A 20,702-nucleotide genomic window follows, 5' to 3' on the forward strand; every position below is an offset into this window, starting at 1 on the left:
AACATTCACTTCCAGCAGAGGTAGTTGGATAACAATCAAGATGAAATATCCCATTCTCTAATACAGGGGCATTGAAACCAACAGTAGCAGCCTGCTCACACCACAGCAGCAATTAACTAAGTCAGTACAGTCTAGGGATTGAACCTTGGTGCTTCCTGGTCTGTGTGTCTGAGCTGCACTGTTTTAACCATTGAGGAGCTGAAGACAGAATTCAAAAATTAAGTACTAGAAGATTAGTATATGTCTTTTTAATGATTTACTGACCTTTTCACCTTTTTGTCCCATTAAACCCTAGAAAAACAGAAAAAAAATGTAATTTATTATCTCTTATCTTCATTCAAGGAATTAACATTCCTCTATAATATGGACAAGAATTGGTACAATTTCTTATGGTTTGTTTCTCCCAATATGCATTGATATACACAGTCAGATGTTACTGATACCCTTACCTAATTAAAGTCAATCAACATCAGTATTGAAAATTTCAATTGACCCGGCATTCACAGCATTCTGCAGAGTCCAGACCTCCCTTTGTGTAAAATAGTGCTTCTTGATTTAATTCCTACATAGTCTAGCTCCAATGTTAATATTATGCTCCTTTGTTCTGAGTTCTGAAGCAGAGAAAATAGTTTCTCTGTACCTAGTCTATTGAATGCTCTTATCATTTTAAACACCTCTTTAAGATAATCTCTTAACCTTCTAAATTTAAGGGAATACAAACCACGTTTATGTAATCTGTCTTCATAATTTAACCTTAAATCCCTGTCATAATTCAGGTGAATCAGTGCAGTATCCACTCCAAGGCCAACATTTCCTTGCTGAAATTTTGTGACCAAAACTGGTTGCAGTATTCCAGATGAGGTTTAACCAAGGCTCTGCAAAACCGAAGTATCACTTCCTCACTTGTATTCCTGCCTCTTGAGATAAAGGCCAACATTCCAGCAGCCGTTTTCATTATTTTTAGTACCTGTGTACTAGCCTTTGGTGATTTATGCACAAGGGCACCTAAATCCCTTTACTGCTCCACTGCTCCTAGTTTCTCACAATTAAGAAAATATTCTGATTTGTCTTTCTGAGATCCAGCGTGGATGACAACATTGTTATCTCCACATTGAGCTCCTTCTGCGATAGCTTTGCCTACTTTCTTAACTGGTCATTTCCCGTGTAACCTCCTGCTCCCATTTACACTAATTACTGTGCCTATTAATTTAGTGTCATCTGCAAACATGGATATATACTCTCTATTCCTTCATCCAAGTCAATATATATGGTGAAAAGCTGAGGCCCAGTTCAGATCGCTGGGAACACCACAATCAGAGATGTTCCCTTTAGATCAACTCTCTTCTTCACATCTCCCAACCAACTTCCAACCCATGTAACATGGTTAGCCCCTATTCATTTTTGCTAATAATCACTTGTGTGGAACCTTATCAAATGTCTTGTACCAGGAAGTAATTAAACAATCAAGTGTAATTTGTTACTGACGCTGAAATACTTTCACAATCCTTGATCGAAAAGTCCTTTGCAAACCCCATACTCATTTCATAAATGAATGAGAATAGTTTCTCATCAGATTCTTAAAAACACTCATATAACTTGCTGATACAGAAATGCAGATGATAGTTTATAAGTCAATAGCAATGCTATTACAGGGCAGAATTTTATCCCCACTAAGTGGAAAATCCAGCTACACTCATAAATCCTCTTCTATGAGCCTCATTATGATTCAAGGACATGGGACACTAGCAATTGGCATCGACACAGCCGGCCACTAGTAGCTCAAAAATGTTCTAAAACTAAAATACCCAACCCCTTCCTCCACATGTTTAATTGAAGCAGTATGTTATAAATAGTAATATATCAGGGAGTCATTTGGAAAATGTAAGCCAATCGCAGGGTTCAGGTGTCGGTCATAAACGTCTTGAATTTCACCCTCACAATTCATGACATCATCTAAACTCCATGATTGGATTACAATCTTGTGATCACTTGTAGGTACTTTAAAAATATTTTTAACATTTATTATTTAATATTTTTTATGCTGCTAGATTGGCATTATAATATTTTGAGATCAAACGATGTTTTTTTCCTTGAAGAGAAGGCTGGGAGGAGATTTGATAGAGGTATTCAAAATCATGAGGGGTGCAGACAAAGTAGATAGGGAGTATAATGAGAAGCTTTTTATGTTGTCTGATGCAACATAAATGAGATGTATGGAGTTCAGGTTGTTGAAGATCTCAAAAAGGTTTATTTACAGTTAACAAGAATAGACAGTGCAGCACAGAGCTAACTATTCGCATGACCTGCCTCTTGATGTTACAGGTACAGAGTGAATCTGGCAAGTAGTCATGTGACTGCATCCTGGCACATAGTTCATTAGCATACTAAGATTTCAAAGGGACATCACTCTTAAAGGCAATCACACAACAGGGAGAAACTGTTCCCACTTGTGAAAGGAGCGAGAATAAGAGAATAAGAGGGCACAGATTTAAAGAATTGGTAAAGGAAGCAAAAGAGACATGAGGAAAAGATTTTTCACGCAGCGTGTGGTTAAAGTCTTGAATGCACTGCCTGAGAGTGTGGTGGAGGCAGGTTCAATCGCGACATTCAAAAGGGAATTAGACAGTTATATGATAAGGAATAATGTGCAGGGTTACAGGGAGAAGGCAGGGGAGTGGCACTAGTTGAAATGCTCGTTAGAAGAGCCAGTACAGACACGATGGGCTGAATGGCCTCCTTCTGCATTGTAGCAATTCTGTGAAATGTCTCTTTCATGTGTCTAGACTGTTAATTCCGACAATATTAAATAGATTTTTTGACGGATTACAAAGCCATTCTTTGGTCTTGTCAAAGATGTGACTTTTAGATGTTGATGACATTAAATGCAATAGCTACAGTCTAACTGGTCATATCTACAATTCCTGTGTAGGCCTGTTGTCACTACAGATTTTCAGAAGCATGTATCTGTTTTTGCATATACATTATAAAAACAACTTGATCTCCATTTTGACCCCAGGAAAAAGTTGCCTTTTTCCATTGAGTGCACTTTAGATAGCTTTCTACACCATGTAGATGCCATTTAGATGTGTTGCAAGTAAATTTAGTGAGAGCTATTATACCTGTCGCCAAAGAGCAGCTGATCGTTGCTGTACATTAGCTTCACTGACTCAAACAAAATGGAACATTAGTTGCAATATGTAGAGTAACCTACATTCCTCGATGAGTTATATAAGAAGCTCATAAGACTTTGAATAAGTCCATTTGAGGGTCTGGTAAAGGTACAGCAGGATAATAGATGACTGGGGAAATGTACTGGAGTGTTTTGATCATTCATGCATGTTCAAGCCCAAATCTAAGAGATGCTCTTATGCCACATTCCTGTCTCTCAGTTATTTTCATGGAAAGCAGTTTTCTGTCTTCATTGATCCACTTTCTTAAACATTGACAAGTCTTGCATGATGGAATAAAGAACTGAGCAATCAGCTTGAAATTAAAACAATTAAGTTAGATTGGAGTGAGGTGCAAAGTTACAGGTTTTTTGTACTCCTTATTCTAATGTCAGATTATTCTATGCTTTCAGTACCTAGCATATGCAATCTTGAATGCAGTACTAAGTGTTAAAGATGCATCTTTGAATGAGATGTTAAATTTGATGCAGTGGTTGAGGGTAAAGATGTTAAAGATCCCATTGCACTCCTTGAAGAGAAGGGAGATTCCAAACCTCAAGCAACACCCAACAACAAATTAACTGATTGTCCCATTGATGTTCCATTTATCTAAATAACAGTTGTCAGTGCAGTTCAAAGTACTCTCTTCTATGTGAAATGCAATGATGTGATAAGGTGATATATAACTGCAAGTCTTTCCTTCATTCTGGAAGTATAAAATACAAGCTTATTTTCCTGTTGAAAATATCGTTAATTGCCAGCTGATTTGATCTTGCTACTTTATAAGGAATTTTTATTATCTACCTATGGAATGTGTTTGGTTGCATCATATTTACTGTAAGCCTCATGTCTCTGGGTGAGGTAGGATCTATATTCTGTAGATGTGGCTAGAAATTGCATTGTGAGGAAAAGCAGGTCCACAGATCTTGTGGCTGCATGTGGCTGCCATGACACTAGCTGGTCATGATATGTTAATATGATCTCGCCAGAAGCAATTCTTAATGTAGGCATTGATCTGCATAGATGCAATGTTGAATCCAGCTATTGTCAGCTGATAACCTTGATTGCTGGAGACAATATTTCATAGGGTGGGATTAAAATGATGACACTGATCATTTCACGGTCATTTGACAAACATTGACTGACGCTGAAGAGTAAATGGGACTCCTTCCTTTCATCAGTTCATTTCGTGCCTTTGTATTGGCTCTTGAGTGGAGGTGGCAAGTGGAGACTATCGTGTTCATCAGATGAAATGTCACATATAAGTTTCATGCCATAGATGCCGATCCAGATTTAGCACTATAATGAGTTAGCAAAAACATTGTGTATTTTGTTATGTTTAGAAATTTGGTAACCAAATAAATCTGTTGTATTGACTTTATGCTATTGTTTCGCTGTAACTTTCAATAAAGGTGACTCATACTTAATAGCCTAAATAACACCATCTGAAAGGTGTTTATTCTTCCACTAGCCAAAGACTAGGAGATAACGAGATAACTCACTGCAAAGAACGTTTCTTTCTGGCCCTTGGCCAATGCTTCATTAATAGATATTGTGTATATAAAGGCACACACTGGTTTATAGGGAGTAAGGGCTTGATTGCAGGAGTGGTCTTTGGCAGTGAATATGGGAGAAATATCTGAGTAATAATCACATTGGCAGCATCTTACCTGACATCAAAATGAAGCTAATGTCTGATTCTGCACAAACAGGTTTAGTTTCAAAATGTTGCAGCCACTGGAGGCACTTGCTTTCTTTCAATTACTGGATATAATATTGAGCATTTCTGGCATTAAAGAGGAGGAGGAAGTTACTAACCTTTGGGCCCATTGGTCCTCTTGCACCTGGCAATCCCATTAATCCTCGATCACCCATTGCACCCTTAAAATAAGAAACAGAAATGTGTTACTGTAGTTAGCACTAAATTGTTGTATTGTAATGGCACAAATAGCCTGGACAATAGTTCTAAGTGATTGCAATTCAACAAAATAATTCTTTGCAATTCCATATTAATTGTGCTTTCTTTCTAACAATACAGCAAGAGTGTCTTCAGGAAAAAGTAATTGCCAAATACTTCTTATTTGTTTGCAAGTACATATGCAATTACATAAGCAGCATCGAAAAACAGTGGAGTAAATTTCCATGTGTCTGATTCCATTGGGTGGGAGATGGAGATTATATGCCCATCGCTTACCCCTTCAGAAATCAGTGAGCGGTCCAACTAATTTAAGTGACAAATGAAACAAATGACACAAGTCACAAATGACATTTTATGTGCCTGTTTCAAAGGTAAACTATCGCTCCTCGTCCTTCTCAATCTGTCTGCAGCCTTTGATACAGTTGACCACACCATCTTCCTCCAACACCTCTTCACTGTCATCCAGCTGGGTGGGACTGCACCTACCTTGTTCCATTCTTATCTATCAAATCGTAGCCAGAGAATCACCTGCAATAGCTTCACTTCCTGCTCCCACACTGTTACCTCTGGTGTCCCCGAGGATCTTTTCTTGGCCCTTTTCTATTTCTCATCTACATGCTGGCCCTTGACAACATCATCCGAAAGCACAGTGTTAGTGTCATGCAGGCCCCCACCTGCAAAGAATGGGGCACAGATTGATTTGATTAGATTTGATTAGAGATACAGCACTGAAACAGGCCCTTTGGCCCACCGAGTCTGTGCCGAACATCAACCACCCATTTATACTAATCCTACACTAATTCCATATTCCTACCAAACATCCCCACCTGTCCCTATATTTCCCTACCACCTACCTATACTAGTGACATATTTCGCCACATGGACATTAAATTTTAAAATTGTTGCTGGGAAGAAAAGAAGGCTTGTTACAAGGAGTTGCCAAGCCCCTGACTGGAAAAACATTTGCATAGTAACAGTCAGTGCTTGGAAAGGACAAAGGGACCACTCCCAGTTCCAATTTAATCCACAATGGACATTTGATTAGACTTCTCTCCTGTCTGCTCTCATCTCATTCTCACCAGCTTTGGAATCCATTGAAGACACAGGAACCCCAAGAGAGAAAAGTCTCCTACAGTGAACAAGGTTTAAGAAGAATACTGGGCCCCAACGAAAAACAAGAAATACCTACAAAAGAACTACAGTGAGCTCGAAGCACAGTCAACAAGAAACTCTTCTGATATTGCCTCAAATCCCTCTACTTTATTTTTTCTTCTGCTCTTTTCTGTCTCTATTTGCATGTACGTATTGCGTGCGCATGCTAGCGTGACGTGCATCCGTAGGTGTTAACTGAATTAGAGTTTAAGTTTAATAAAATTTCACTTTTCTTCTTTAAACCTGAGAAAATCTGGTGTGCTGGTTTCTTTGCCTTATAATTGGAAACTGGTGAACAAGCATTCACCAAGGGGGAGCTCAAAACACAATATATTTAAAATTAAAACCCTGTTACAATAAGACCAGGTGAAGGCTGAGAATGACCCCTGGACATCTTTCTCACCTGGTCGTAACAGTTAGTTTCTGAAATCCTCATTTATACCTTCGTTACCTCTAGATTTGATTATTCCAACATACTTCTGCCTGGTCTCCTCAGTACCCTCAGTAAACTTGAGGTCATTCAAAACTCTGCTGTCCGTGTCTTAACTCTTACCAAGTCCCATTCACCTGTCACCCCTGTGCTGTTTGACCTGCATTGGCTCCCAGTCAAGCAAAGTCTTGATTTTAAAATTCTCATCCTTGTTTTGAAATCCCTCCATGGCCTGGCCCCTCCTTATCTTTTAATTTCCCCCAGCCCCACAACCCACTTAGATATCTGTGCTCCTCTAATTCTGGCCTCTTGAGCATCCCCAATTTTAATCAATCTACCATTGGTGGCCACACCTTCAGTTGTCTGGGCCCTAAGGTCTGGAATACCCTCCCTGCACCTCTCTGCCTCTCCATCTCACTTTCCTCTTTGAAGACACTCTTTAAAACCGATCTCTTTGACCAAGCTTTTGGTCAGCTGACCTAATATCTTCTTTTGTGGCTCAGTGTCTACCTTGTTTTATAATGGTCCTGTGAAGTGCCTTGGGGCGTTTTATTACATTAAAGGCATGATATAAATATGAATTATTGTTGTGACTGGTTGACATTAGTAAATTCTGGAGAGCTGGCAATTCTGAATGGGTACTGACAGGTAGCTCACTCATGATAGGGGGAAAGAATGCAGCAGCTGCTCCACACAGCTGAGATGGAAGTGAAATCTTAACAGGGAGGTTGCAATCCCGGGCAGGGAACTGGAAGAACTGGTCGCGATCATTCATGCTCCTCCTGGCTCCACAAGAATCAGTGTCACAGTGGTTTTTTTTTAGTGTTTTCGGAATGCAATGGTCTCTTCAACGGCCGCTTGTACCTGACAATTGTATGGGGGTCCTATGTATGTCACAGGACCCTGAATTGCATACCTTAATGTGATGCTTGACTGAAATGGGTTGGCACTCTGGCCACCTATTACCAAGACTGGATGGAAATGGCTGTGGGAACTGGGCTGTCAGCAATGCACCATTTTTCCTGCACTACCGCCCTGTTCCTGAATGAAAATGAGAAGGAAAATCAGCCCCGTTGTATCAGTTTTTCATTATCTTTTGATAGACATGGCATGGAGCTCTACTGGTTCATCTGCTGCTACTCAAGCACAAAATAGTGGACGGAATCTTTTCCACTTAGTACCTGCCGGAATGGTGGGATCATTTTCGGGTTGGGAACCAGACTAACTGGTTTGTATGCCTAGTGGTTACTCTTTATCAGAACAATCCAATTATCATCCCACCTCCGGGCTCCCTGGCCAATCTGGGAGGCAGGATGGGATGACGTGTCCATTCTATTAAAAAAGGGAGTTCTAATTAAAGGGACCAAGACATGGGTTAGAATGGCTCACCAGCAACTGTATTTCTAAGGCTTCAACAACCACAGGAATGGAGAGGAGACCTAAGAAGGCTGTTCCCCAGGTCTCTCACTGTTGCCTGGAGATCTGCTGCAAAATCTAAGGAACTGCAGTGTGGTGAGCTCTCCCGAGGACAGGAAGAAGAGGAAAACCTTTCCAACTAAGCAGGGATTGATGGAAATGGCCAAGGAAGTCAGCAGCAGCAGCTGGAGACAGTGCATCAAGAGGATCCAGGTGTTCAGGAGGGCAGGAAAAGCGAGTGGCACAGCACTTTCAGGTGCCAAGCCCCACACTCTGACTTGCCCAGCATTTTCCTGTACAGCACTCCTCTGGTCAATATGGGGTCGGTTAGACAGCTAGAGTGTGATGCAGAAAGACACCAACAGCGCGGGTTCAATCCCTGTACCGGCTGCGGTAGCTCATGGAGACCTGCGTCCTCGCCTTACCCCACACCTGTAGAGTGGTGCCCTTCAAGATATACATTACCAACTGTCTCCCTCTAATGGGGAGAGATACTTGTGGTCCTTTGGGATTACAGCTAGCACAAGAAGAACAACAACTCCTCAGGTCAACACACCTTGCAGCTCCACTCATTCCTTTCTCTGCAGGCACCTCATATCTCCATCTGAACAGCTAACACACCTTCAGCCTATTGCCCTCTCGCACCCAATGCCTCACAGTCATCTTCCACAAATGGTGTCCTTCCCACTTTCCACATGAGCCAATACGAGCACTCAGACCTCTTTACTTTCTCTCCTTGCAGGAGAAGAGAGCACACAACTTGGCGAGAGAGAGAGACCTGGAGGGAGGAGTGGGGGAGGTGACCCTCCAGTGACAAGCACCTTGTTGGTCATTAGCAATGCATGCACACCTGCTCTACTGGGAAGGAGGTCTTGTTCCAGGAGGCTGCAGATGTTAGCAGCAAGCTGCTATGGAAGCCTGAGCTTCCTGAGGCACTGGTGCTCAGGCATGTTGAAAGAACTGATTCTCTGCCTGTAGACCCTGTGTTGGGGATCTCACCTACTAGGAGCTGGATTTCGATGTCAATTCCCTTTGCTCTGTGGAGGAGCTTGCAGCTCAGGAAAAGGTAACTGGAGAAGATGCTGCTGCTGGTGTTGCTCCTGCTGCTGTTGATGGTGGTGTTGGTTCTGCTCTTGTCCTCAGCAGAGGTGAAAGGTGGAGCTGCATAAGTTGCTTCCATGCCATGGTAAAGGCTGACAGCAGGGAAGTACAGCTGAAGATGAAGACAAACCTTATTGCAAATATTAGCACTCCATTTGCCTTTGTTCCATGACACCTGTTCTATCTCCTGCCCTCTGCCCTATCACACGCCTTCCCTCCCCCCCTTTCACTTGCTCAAAACCTATTACATTTCTAACCTTTGCCAGTTCAGATGAAAGGTCACAGACCTGAAATGTTAACATTGTTTCTTTCACCACAGATGTGCCAGACCTGCTGAGTATTTCCAGCACTTTCTGTTTTTATGCCTGCTTAACCACTTTATCTACCTGTCCTGCTATCTTCAGGAAACTGTGAACATGAACTCCAAGGTTCCTCTATACTTCTCAGTATCCTACCAATTATTGTGTATTCCCTTGTCTTATTTGTCCTCCCAGACTGAATTCCATTTGCCACTTATCTGGGAAGATGTGGTAAATCAAAAAGTAGAGACAATTCAAGAGAGAAAGGTATTAATATAGGAAATAATAAACAGATTGTGATAGATTTGTACTTTCTGTCCCTTCCTAAGAGTAAATCAGCAGATAAGGCTAGAGGTTACAAAAATAATAAAAGGACAAAACTAAAGGCTGTGTACCTGAATGCATGTAGCATTCGAAGCAAAACAGATGAACTGATAGCACAAATAGAAATCAATGAGCTGAATTTTATGTTGCTGCCGCCATAATCGGCGGTGGCCGTAAAAAAAGGTGGCCATATGTGCGGGCTTTACTTCGTGGAGCCGCTGCGATATTAAATGCAGTGGCTCATTTATATGGCTGGGGTGGACTGCACACCCCTCATCCTAGATGATGTGGAGGGGGCATGTGGTCCATCCCTGGCAATGGTGTCAGGTGCCATTGTGCAGGCGCCAGGCCATTTTTAAAGGGCTTCACCTTACATTTAATTTGAATTTTGAAAGAAATAGAGGCTTAGACTTTATTGAAAAAAAAATTAACAAATGTTTCAAGCCATCTCCCCCCCATGACCAAACAATTCATTCCTTGCCCTATCCCCCCAAAATACCTACCTTTTGTACCTGACCCTCCCCACCACAAAATTCACAAACTTTAATCTTTAACCCTTCCCACAACCCCCTTGACAAATGAAATTAGTTTTACCCCGCTCCCCACCACCTCCCATACTGAGAAATCTACCTGCTCCCCCCTCCCCACCAGTGTTACACCTTACATCACTAGTCAGAGATCCGATGGTGCGGCAGTGCCAGCTGCCAGCTCCAATATGGCACAGGAACGGCCGGTGGGAGTGGGTAAGTATTTATTTCATTAATTTCCTAAATTAGCATATGCAAATGTTGGTCCCATCACTGAGTGGGGGAAGGGGGGGACCGGCTCGAGGCTTCGCCGCCACTGGCACTATGAGGCCGGGCCTTCCAGATATCGAGGCCTGTGGCAGGCCTCTGCCGGCAGTTTACGGCCCCGCCTCCCCCCCGCCACAACCCCCGACTTTAGCGGGGCTGTAAAATGCAGTGCAATAAGTACGATCTGATAGCCATTGCAAAGCCATGGCTGCAGGATGACAGGATGCAGGGACCTGAATATTGAAGGGTACATGCTATTTATGAAGGACAGGAAGGTAGGAATAGGTGGAGGGGTGGCTCTGTTCATTAATGAAGGTATTAGCACATTAGAGAGGGATGACCTAAGTTCACGAAACCAGGATATAGAAGCAGTTTGGGCAGACATGAGAAATTATAAAGGCAAGAAGTCACTTGTGGGAGTGATGTACAGGCCCCCCTAACAGTAAGCACATGGTAGAACTGGGTATAAAGGAAGAAATAATGGGAGTGTCATAAAGACCCCCACCTGCCAAGAATGAGGCATATTAATTTTGTCATATGAACATTACTTTTTCAACTGTTGCTGGAGTGAATAAATGACTTGTTTTATAAGAAAGCACCAGACACTTGGCTGAAAGAACATTTGCATGCTAAGAGACAGGGAGAGACAAAGAACTACTCCCTGGTCCAATTAACCCAAATGGATTTTGATCACCAGACATTGAAGGGGTAAGGAAGCTCGCATTCCAGGGACTGCAGAGATGGTAGAATCCACAAACACAAAAGTGGTTAAACCAGTTGGTCACATGACTAACCGGCTGGTCCAGGTTTTTTTGAATTAGACCCAGGACAGTTTGAAGACACAGACTGCAGGGTGCAACTGGACCTGGAACAAGAGAGTCTCGCTCCTGGCTGGCTCTCTCTCGCTTTATCACGAGCCTCCAGACCCACTGAAGACTGGTAAACCTCAAGAGAGAAAAGACTCCTACATCAAAACAAGTTAAAGCGTGTACTGGGCCCCAGTGAACAGCAAGACCTACCGGCAACCAAAGACTCAACATCAAACTCAAAGGACTGTCACTACCAGATACTGCCTCAAACTTTTCCCTTTTATTCCTTCTAATTGTTCTGTCTCAATTTGCATGTGTGTTTATCGCGTATAAACCGCTGGCACGGTCACGCCGAATACTCATATTCGTTAACCGAATTACAGTTTAATATGAATAAATTTCCCACCTTTCTTGTTTAAATCTAAGAAAACCAGTCTGATTTCTTTGCCTTACAATTGGAAAGTGGTGATGAGAGGGTGCTAAAAACACAGTGTTTTTAAAATTAAACCCTGTTACGGTTAAGCCAGGCAAAGGCTGAGAGGGAGCCCCTAGATCCCTTCTCACCTGGTCATAACAGGAGCTTGTCAGAAAGGTACAGCAACAATCATGGGGGATTTTAATCTACATATAGACTGGAAGAATCAGATGGGCAAAGGTAGCCTAGATGAGGAGTTCATAGAATGTTTTCAGGATAGTTTCTTGGAACAGCACGTTCTGGACCAACCAGAGAGCAGGCTATACAAGACCTGGTATTGTGCAACGAGATAGGATTAATTAATGACCTGCAGAGCCTCACCGGAAATAGCTTCCTGTCACAAAAACACCCACTGAGCATTACACTTTGTTTCCAGCCACGGAGCCAATTTTGTATGCAACTTGCCACTTTCCCTTGGATCCAGGGACTTTAACTTTTCTAATCAGTCTGTCATGTAGGACCTTATCAAAAGCCTTGCTAAAATCCATGTAGACTACATCGAATGCACTACCTTCCTCGACCCTCCTTGTTACCGCCTCAAAAAATGTGATCAAGTTAGTTAGACATGACCTTCCCTTAACAAATCCACGCTGATTGTTCTTGATTAATCCGTGCCTTCCTAAATGACAATTAATACAGTCCCTCAGAATTTTTTCCAATAATTTTTCCAAGGCTGAGGTTGGGTTGACTGGCCTGTAATTACTCGGTCTTGCCCTTACTCCCTTTTTAAGTCGTCCTCCAGTCTTCTGGCACCTTGCCTGTGGCCAGAGAGGATTGGAAAATGATGGTCAGATTCTCTGTTATTTCCTCCCGATGTTTAAGAAACTTCATTTGGAAAGTGACACTACAGCTGTGTTATACTGCCTCTGAAAACTAAGAGATCACAGCAACTGAAAAGGTCACTAACTAAGCAGTCAATTTGAAATAGGTTTCCACACAGTGCAAATTTCATTTTGAATTTTTTCCATGTTGGCAAAGAGCCAATGGGCCAGTTAGCTATTGCTGAAAAGTAAAAGTTGTTGGAGTTGGACACATTGCCTAACAATTTTTATTGTTATTGTCCAGTACACAAATTCATTTATAGGATTAACCAGGTTGATATCAACATTTTGTCTGGCATTCGTAAATTTGCAACAGTTGGATCTGTTTTAGAGGAAGACTGTATATGTCTATGTGCAATGCATCTGTGTGAATCCAGAAAATCAACCGCCCTTACCTTGGGCCCAATTGGTCCTGGTGAACCTGCTGGCCCTGGCATTCCAAGGGGGCCTGGTAAACCTGTTCTACCCTTCAAAATAAATATTAAAGAATTAATGATATTTCTTTATTTGAAGCAAATTCAAGAAAACAGTCATATTTAAAGCTTTGAAAACACACCTTGCACTTTGAATGAGTGACTATCAATAGTTAATAATTGACTCTATCAGTGTGTGTGCTTACTAAACAGACTAAGTGCAATATTGCTATAGACTTCATGTCCATTTGCATTACATTGCTAATTCAGTAGAGCACAAGTCAGAAGATGTCACAGACTACACAATGCTCTTCTAGATTGCAGCTTGAATATTGTATGCTGTTTTGGTTATTGAGACAAAAGGGAGGCATTCGAATTCTGAAGACAGTGCAGAAAAAGCCATAAGACTGGTCCCTAGAAACTCTGAAGCTGATTGTATTTTTTAATCAAAGGGTTAACAATCAAAATAATGCCTATAATGTAACTGATTCTCAAAATGAAGGTTACAATGAAAATGAAATGTGGAGCAATATTAATAATTGAGAGTCCTGGATACCACACTTCACTTTATAATTTAGGAGGCAGATCTCGTAGTAACTTGAGTAGCATTAGGTGATACCAGCAGTAGAATATTGGGCATATTTTATCTCAGATCATTTTTAAACTCTAATAGTAAAGGGACCACAGAAGCTGATGAAAAGTTTTGTTGTTAGCCTTGGCCTTACATACTTTTCTTCCTGGCCTTCCAATTTCTCCCTAAAAGAGATAGAAACATATTTGGTTGATACCAGTTTCTTGCTCTGAGTTTGCAAAGTGATGACTGTAATTAGGCTTTGTAACTTACAATATAAACTGTAGAATTGCTGAGCATAGCAACATGAGACAGGAAAGCTACACACAAACATACTTACATTCTCTCCTTTAGGTCCCCTAATCCCTGGAATTCCTGGTGGACCCTGTTGGTAGAAAAGTGCACTATTTTAGTTTGAAAAATTCCCAGATGAGAGCAAAATGTCAAAAGTCAAATACAACTACTGTATTTTCAACCTTTCTGAACCAATTGTTTCATTTAATGAAATAGCTTCATAACTATATTGGGGCTAATTTTTACCAGAAATGACTACGAACTCATAGGAATGTGAAGATTTACTTTTTCTGACAGCTGAATATAGCAATCGTTATTAACAGGGTCGGGTTTATTGTGTTAAAGGTGCCAAATGTTTGGGAATGCTCAAATGCAGCAGAGAACACCCACCCTGCCAAAGTAGACCCCATTATCCCTAATTCTGGACTGGGAATCATTTGCAAGATCCCTGAGTCTGTAAGTGCAATTCGAGGGGCTGGATTTTGTTGTCCCACCGTCGGGAGTGGCGTCACCTGATGCGTCACCAATTACGTGGCGGAGGTAGCATTGCCGATGCCGTTCACGGCGTCACCTGATGCCGGAGCAGGTGCTGCTGCCATTTTTAAAAGGCTGCCAGCCCTGCAAACAGTTCAAAATAATGCAGAGTTGCCCCTTCTGCCCGATCCTTACACACAATGCAGAGTTGATCCCTTCTTCCCATCTATACTCAGAATGCAGAGTTAACCCCTTCCCCCCCATCTATACTCAGAATGCAGTGTCAACCCCTTCTCTCCCACCCATTCTATATGCTTTCCTCCCCTCGGTGGTGCCAGTTTCTCCTGGATGGAAAAGCGAAGGCGCATGAGTGCCGCACGTCACAGTGAAGATTGAGAATGGATGGGAAGATCGTGGCGGATGACATGGTAATTTTTGCAGATAGGTATTTTAAATATTTAAATCAGGGTCCCATCGCAGAGTGGCAGTGGGGCCGCCACAGAGCTTCCCCGCTGCCAGGAAGATCAAGTCCAGAAATCCCAGCATCGGGTTTCATGCCAGCCACTGCCATAAGGCAGCACAGTGGCGCAATGGTTAGCACCGCAGCCTCACAGCTCCAGCGACCCATGTTCAATTCTGGGTACTGCCTGTGCGGAGTTTGCAAGTTCTCCCTGTGACCGTGTGGGTTTCCCTCCACATGCCAAAGACTTGCGGGTTGATAGGTAAATTGGCCATTGTAAATTGCCCCTAGTGTAGGTAGATGGTATGAGAATTGAGGGTAGGTGGGGATGTGAGAGGGAAATGGGATTAATGTAGGATTAGTAGAAATAGGGTGGTTGTTGGTCGGCATGGGCCTAAGGGCTTGTTTCGGTGCTGTATCTCTCTATGACTCTATTCCGATTCTCTGGCCCCATTCCCCCCGCCACAAAACCTGATGTCGAGCTGAGAACAAAATCCGGCCCGAGATTTCTGGCTTGACAGAAGAAATTAATATCAGAGTGGTGTCTTGCAATGGCAAGGGCAGTTCTGAGGCCCAAAGAGGGCCAAATACAAATGTCTCTTAAATTAGGAAAATTCTGCTAAGATATCTTATGGATATTTTCAAAGTGATAATCAATCCTCCCTGAGATCAATTACCTCTTGATAGCGCAGTCTTGGGACTTCAATTAGGCTCTAAACAGAACTCTCACCAGCTCTCTGCTCCCTTGACTAACCCACTTCCCACTGACAGGAATTCAAGGGCTTTTTGCACAGTGTAGAATCCTGATGGATTCAGATTCAGCTCTAAATTTCAGTCGCTGTCCAGCAATGGACATTTTCTAGCCTCTGAAATTTATGGCCAATGTGAACATCTTGGAATGATTATTCTGTATTAATAACCAACAAATGGCATATCTGTGGGTAGTTTTGGTGGGATGAGTAAACTGTTTCTGCCTTTTCCACACTTGCACACTCTCATGCAGCAACCACAGTCATGGAACAGTTTGGGTGTTTGCTGCCAGCTCTCCATCAATACTGTTTTAAAACCAACAACAACTTGTATTTTTTGTATATTTGTTTCATAGGATGTGGGCATTGCTGGCAAGGCCAGCATTTGTTGCCCATCCCTAATTGCTCTTGAGAAGGTGGTGGTGAGCAGCCTTCTTGAACCACTGTAATCCATCTGGTGTAGGTACACCCATAGAGCTATTAGAGAGAAAGTTCCAGGATTTTGACACAGTGACATTGAAGAAACGGCAATATATTTCCAAGTCAGGAGAGTGTGTGGCTTGGAGGGGAACTTGCAGATGATGGTGTTCCCACGTGTCTGCTGCCCTTGTCCTTCTAGGTGGAAGAGGCCATGGGCTTGGAAGGTGCTGTCGAAGGAGGTGTGGTGAGTTTCTGTAGTGCGTTTTGTATCTGGTGCACACTGCTGCCACTGTGCGTCAGTGGTGGAGGGAGCGAATGTTTAAGGTGGTGGATGGGGTGTCAACCTGAAAAAGCCCCATTTATCCCGACTCGCTGTTTCCTGTTAATTAGCCAATCCTCTGTCCATGCTAATATATTACCCCCAACACCATGAGCTCTTATCTTGTGTGTCCTTTTATGTCACACCCTAAAATTTTCTATAATGTTCCCAATCTTCTGGCCTACCACTAATCTTTGCAGCATTGTATGCCTTTTTCTTTCAATTTGATGCCCTCCTTAACTTCCTTAGTTAGCCACGGATGGTGCCTCCTTCTCATAGAGTCTTTCTTTCACAATGGAATATATCTTTGTTGACAATTATGAAATATATCCTTAAATGTCTGCCACTGCTTCTCTACTGTCTTACCTTTTATCCTATTTTCCCAGTCCATTTAGCCAACCCTGTCTTCATACCTTTGTAATTGCCTTTATTTAAGACCCTAGTTTCAGATCCATATTTCTCACCCTCAAACTGATTGTGAAATCATATCCTGTTATGATCACTCTTTCCTAGAGGTTCCATTACTATGAGGTCATTAATTAATCCTGTCTCATTACGCATTACCAGGTCTAAAATAGCCTGCTCCCTTGTTGGTTCCAGAACACATTGTTACAGGAAACTGTCCCGAATACACTCTATGAACTCATCCTCTAGGCTACCTTGGCCAATTTGATTTGTCCAATCAACATGAAGATTAAAATCGACCATAATTATTGCAGTGCCTTTCTTACAAGCCCCCATTATTTGTTCTTTGTCCTGCAGTGTAGCTACTGTTATGGGGCATTTAATTCCCTCATCTTATTTACCCTATGTCAATTTGCTTGTGGCTCAGGTAGTAATCCAGAGATTATTACCTTTGCAGTTCTGCTTTTTAATTTAGCCGCCAGGTGCTCATATTCCCTCAGCAGAATGTCTTAGTTCTATTTATGTCATTGGTACCCACATGTACCCAGGAGCATCTTAAAGGAGGAAAGAGAGGCAGAAAAGTTCAGGGAAGATATTCCAGAGCTTAGGGCCTCTGCAGCTAAAGGCATTGCCACCTATGGTGGAATGATTAAAATCAGTGATGTGCAAGACGCTAGAATTAGATGAGTGCCGATATCTCGAAGGTTTGTACTTTTTTTGGTTAAACTCAGAGACATCACTGATCTGTAATATAGCAGAAGGCAAATCTGATTCCTCCTTCTCTTTCAGGCATCTTATCTTTCTTCTGTTCAGATTCTTCTTTTCAGTTCTTAGCTCTCCATCCAGATGTTGCTGGCAAAGCCTTTTGAAGTCTGAAGGAGATTGCAGAGACAGGGAGGGGCAAGGCCACAGAGGGATTTGAAAACAAGCATTAGAATTTTAAAATTGAGGCATTGCTTAACCAGAAACAATGTAGGTCAGCGAGCACAGAGGTGACAGACGAACGGGACTTTGTGCAAGTTAGGGCACGAGCAACAGAGTTTTGGATGACCTCAAGTTTACATAGGGCGAAAGATGGAAGGCTGGCCAGAGTGTGTTGGAATAGCCAAGTCTAGAGGAAAAAGGCATTGATGAGGGTTTCAGCAGCAGATGGGCTGAGACAGCAGCGAAATCAGGTGATGTTACACAGGTGGAAAAAAGGCAGACTTAGTGATGGTGTGGATATGTGGTCAGAAACTCAGCTCTAGATCAAATATGACACTAAGGCTACGAACAGTCTGGTTCAACCTCAGACAGTTGCAAAGGACTAGGGATGGAGTCAATGGCTAGGGAAAGAGTTTGTAGCAGGGATCAAAGGCAATGTCTTCAATCTTCCCAATATATAGTTGGAGAAACTTTCTGCTGATCCAGTACTGGATGTCAGATGAGCAGTTTGACAATTTAGAGACAGTGGAGGGGTCAAGAGAGGTGGTAGAGCTTGATGTCATCTGCGTACATATGAAAGCTAACGCTGTGTTTTTGGATAAGAATGGAACCAGGTGAGAGCAGTCCCACCCAGCTGAATGTCAGTGGGGAGGTGTTGCAGGAGGATGGTGTGGTCAACCAGGACAAAGGCTGCAGACAGATTGAGGAGGATGAGGAAGGATCATTTCCCCTTGTCACAGTCACATAGATGTCATTTGTGACTTTGATAAGAACTATTTCGGTACAGTAGCAGGGGCAGAAACCTGATTGGAGGGATTCAAACATGGAATTCCAGGAAAGATAGACACAGATTTGGGAGGCAACAGAAATGTTCAAGGACTTTAGGGAGAAAAGACAAGTTGGAGATGGAGCAGTAGTTTGCAAAGATGGAGGGGTCAAGGGTTCTTTTTTTTGAGAAGAGGGATGATGACGGCAGATTTGAAGGAGAGAGGGGCAACACCTGAGGAGAGAGAACCATTAACAATATTAGCTGCTAGTAGGTGTGAAATAGCAGCCGAGGGGACACGCTCCCCACTCATTTTTATTCCCTTCCTGCGAGCATACATTCAGCTTCCTCCCCTTGGCACTTTCTTACAGCCGCATGGGCGAGTACAGGAATCAAGTACAGTGAGGGATTATGGCAATAAGCTTGTGTAATTGTGACAGAACATAATTGTACTCCAACATGTTTTGTGAAATCATGATACCTTTCATTATGGAATAAATTAAAATTCCGATATACAGATTCTGAAAATCAACTTTTGTATATATGTATCAAATATATATGTGTGTGTGTGTGTGTGTGTGTGTGTGTGTGTGTGTGTGTGTGTGTGTGTGTGTGTGTGTGTGTGTGTGTGTGTGTGTGTGTGTGTGTGTGTGTGAAGCATATTGGGATGACGCTTGATGGTAACCATTGGTGCGGTATGTGGGATTAGTGGGAGATCATCATATCTGCACACGGAATGGTGACGCTTGTGCCACCAGGGGTGCATCTAGAAAGCCTGCCTGCTCCCAAAGACCATAAAATCTGGTGAAGTGTACCAGTTCTGGGAGATGCCAGGCCCCACCTCCCCTGCAGAAAGATACTCACTTTTATCTCATTGGCTCTCTTTGTAAGGAGGTTGAACAATTCCCCTCAAATTTCTTATCGCTTCATCCAGGTCTGGACCCATGATGGACCCCACTTCTAAAAAGGGTAAGGTTGAGACACCTCTTGGGAATCAGGGGCCGGAAGCTTCCTAGTCCCATGGTCGCAGCTTTGGAAGTGGGGGGCCTTGGAAATTCTGAAAAAGCATCAAGCCGACTCCACGGCATTTTCCTGTCTCCGGCTGCTTTTTCCAAGGGCACGCTGAGACCACGGACAGCAACCCACTCAGCAATGATGAGATGATAATTAAGGCCATTGAGGCAGCAATTAACCAACATTTTCATAGCGTGATGGAAGTTTGCTGAAGGCGAATGGGTACCCACTGTGTCTGCAGCTCATCTTCTCACAGGAGGCGGGAACACAGCAGGAGGTCAGAGCCCCATTATTTAACAGACTCATTTTAAAGGAGCAGAAAGGTCTTATGCAGCCCATCCAAAGGCAAATGCAGTTGTTTGGAGGTGCTGAGCCTGCAAACTGATCCCTGGGTTGGTTTTGGACGCTATTTATAGAATGCCATTTCCACCATTAAGTGAGCACTTCCATCTTGGGGTGCTCTCTCACTCTCCATCTGCCTGAGCAGTACTCATCTTTCTCTGAGGGGCTATTGGCCGACTTTCCCTCTGGCCCCTCTGATTGGCTCTCCCAAGTCTGTGTGCTGCCCACCATCACTAAGTAGACGGTGAACACGGAGGCAACCTACTAATTGGCCACCTCTTGTAAAATTAAACTGCAGGTGAAATACTGAAACGCACAGGGTCAAGACCTGGAAATGGTCCCGAAGTCAAGTTCCCAACACCCATGGGAAAATTCAGCCCAGTGGATCAGCATCAGAAAATGTGTCTGACCACTGAGAAGCTGAGGTCGCAGGGAATTCTAATATGGAGGATGGTATGGGGTGCGGGGGAGGGGTAACTTTAACTTCTGCTGATGGTGTGGAATGTGTGATACCAGATTGGCTGCCCATTACACACCCTGTTTTATTTTCCTTTCCATTGAAGTGAATAGAAAAGAAAATTGGCCATTGTGTATAACTCAATATCACCCATTTTGCACCATTGTCCAAAGTTAAATTATCCCCAGGAAGCCTTCATCCCCTCCCCTGCTCCCATCATGTTGCTGACTTGTAAGAATCATAGAATGTTTAAGGCACAGAAAGAGGCCACTTGGCCCATTGTGTCCGTGCCGGCCGAAAAACGATCCACTTATTCTAATCCCACCTTCCAGCATTTGGTCCATAGCCCTGCAGATTACGGCACTTGAGGTGCATAACCAGACTCTTT

The 20,702-nt window shown here is 42.8% G+C and overlaps 1 protein-coding gene across 3 annotated transcripts in view; it reads right to left on the reverse strand.

Annotated features, from left to right (window-relative positions):
* The window catches only part of colq (collagen-like tail subunit (single strand of homotrimer) of asymmetric acetylcholinesterase), a 250,889-nt gene that overhangs the window by 172,934 nt on the left and 57,253 nt on the right, over positions 1-20,702 (reverse strand). For 2 of the 3 annotated variants that reach the window (XM_068050814.1, XM_068050799.1), the window contains exons 4-8: positions 14,031-14,075; positions 13,849-13,875; positions 13,102-13,173; positions 4,986-5,048; positions 265-291 (exon numbers count right to left, since the gene is read on the reverse strand). In XM_068050814.1, coding sequence (XP_067906915.1) covers positions 265-291; positions 4,986-5,048; positions 13,102-13,173; positions 13,849-13,875; positions 14,031-14,075 — 234 coding nt within the window. The remainder of the gene's footprint in view (positions 1-264; positions 292-4,985; positions 5,049-13,101; positions 13,174-13,848; positions 13,876-14,030; positions 14,076-20,702) is intronic. The other variant, XM_068050809.1, reaches the window with a different exon arrangement.

This window comes from Heterodontus francisci, chromosome 2 (genome assembly GCF_036365525.1).
Source record: "Heterodontus francisci isolate sHetFra1 chromosome 2, sHetFra1.hap1, whole genome shotgun sequence".
In the NCBI taxonomy this organism is placed as follows: domain Eukaryota; kingdom Metazoa; phylum Chordata; class Chondrichthyes; order Heterodontiformes; family Heterodontidae; genus Heterodontus; species Heterodontus francisci.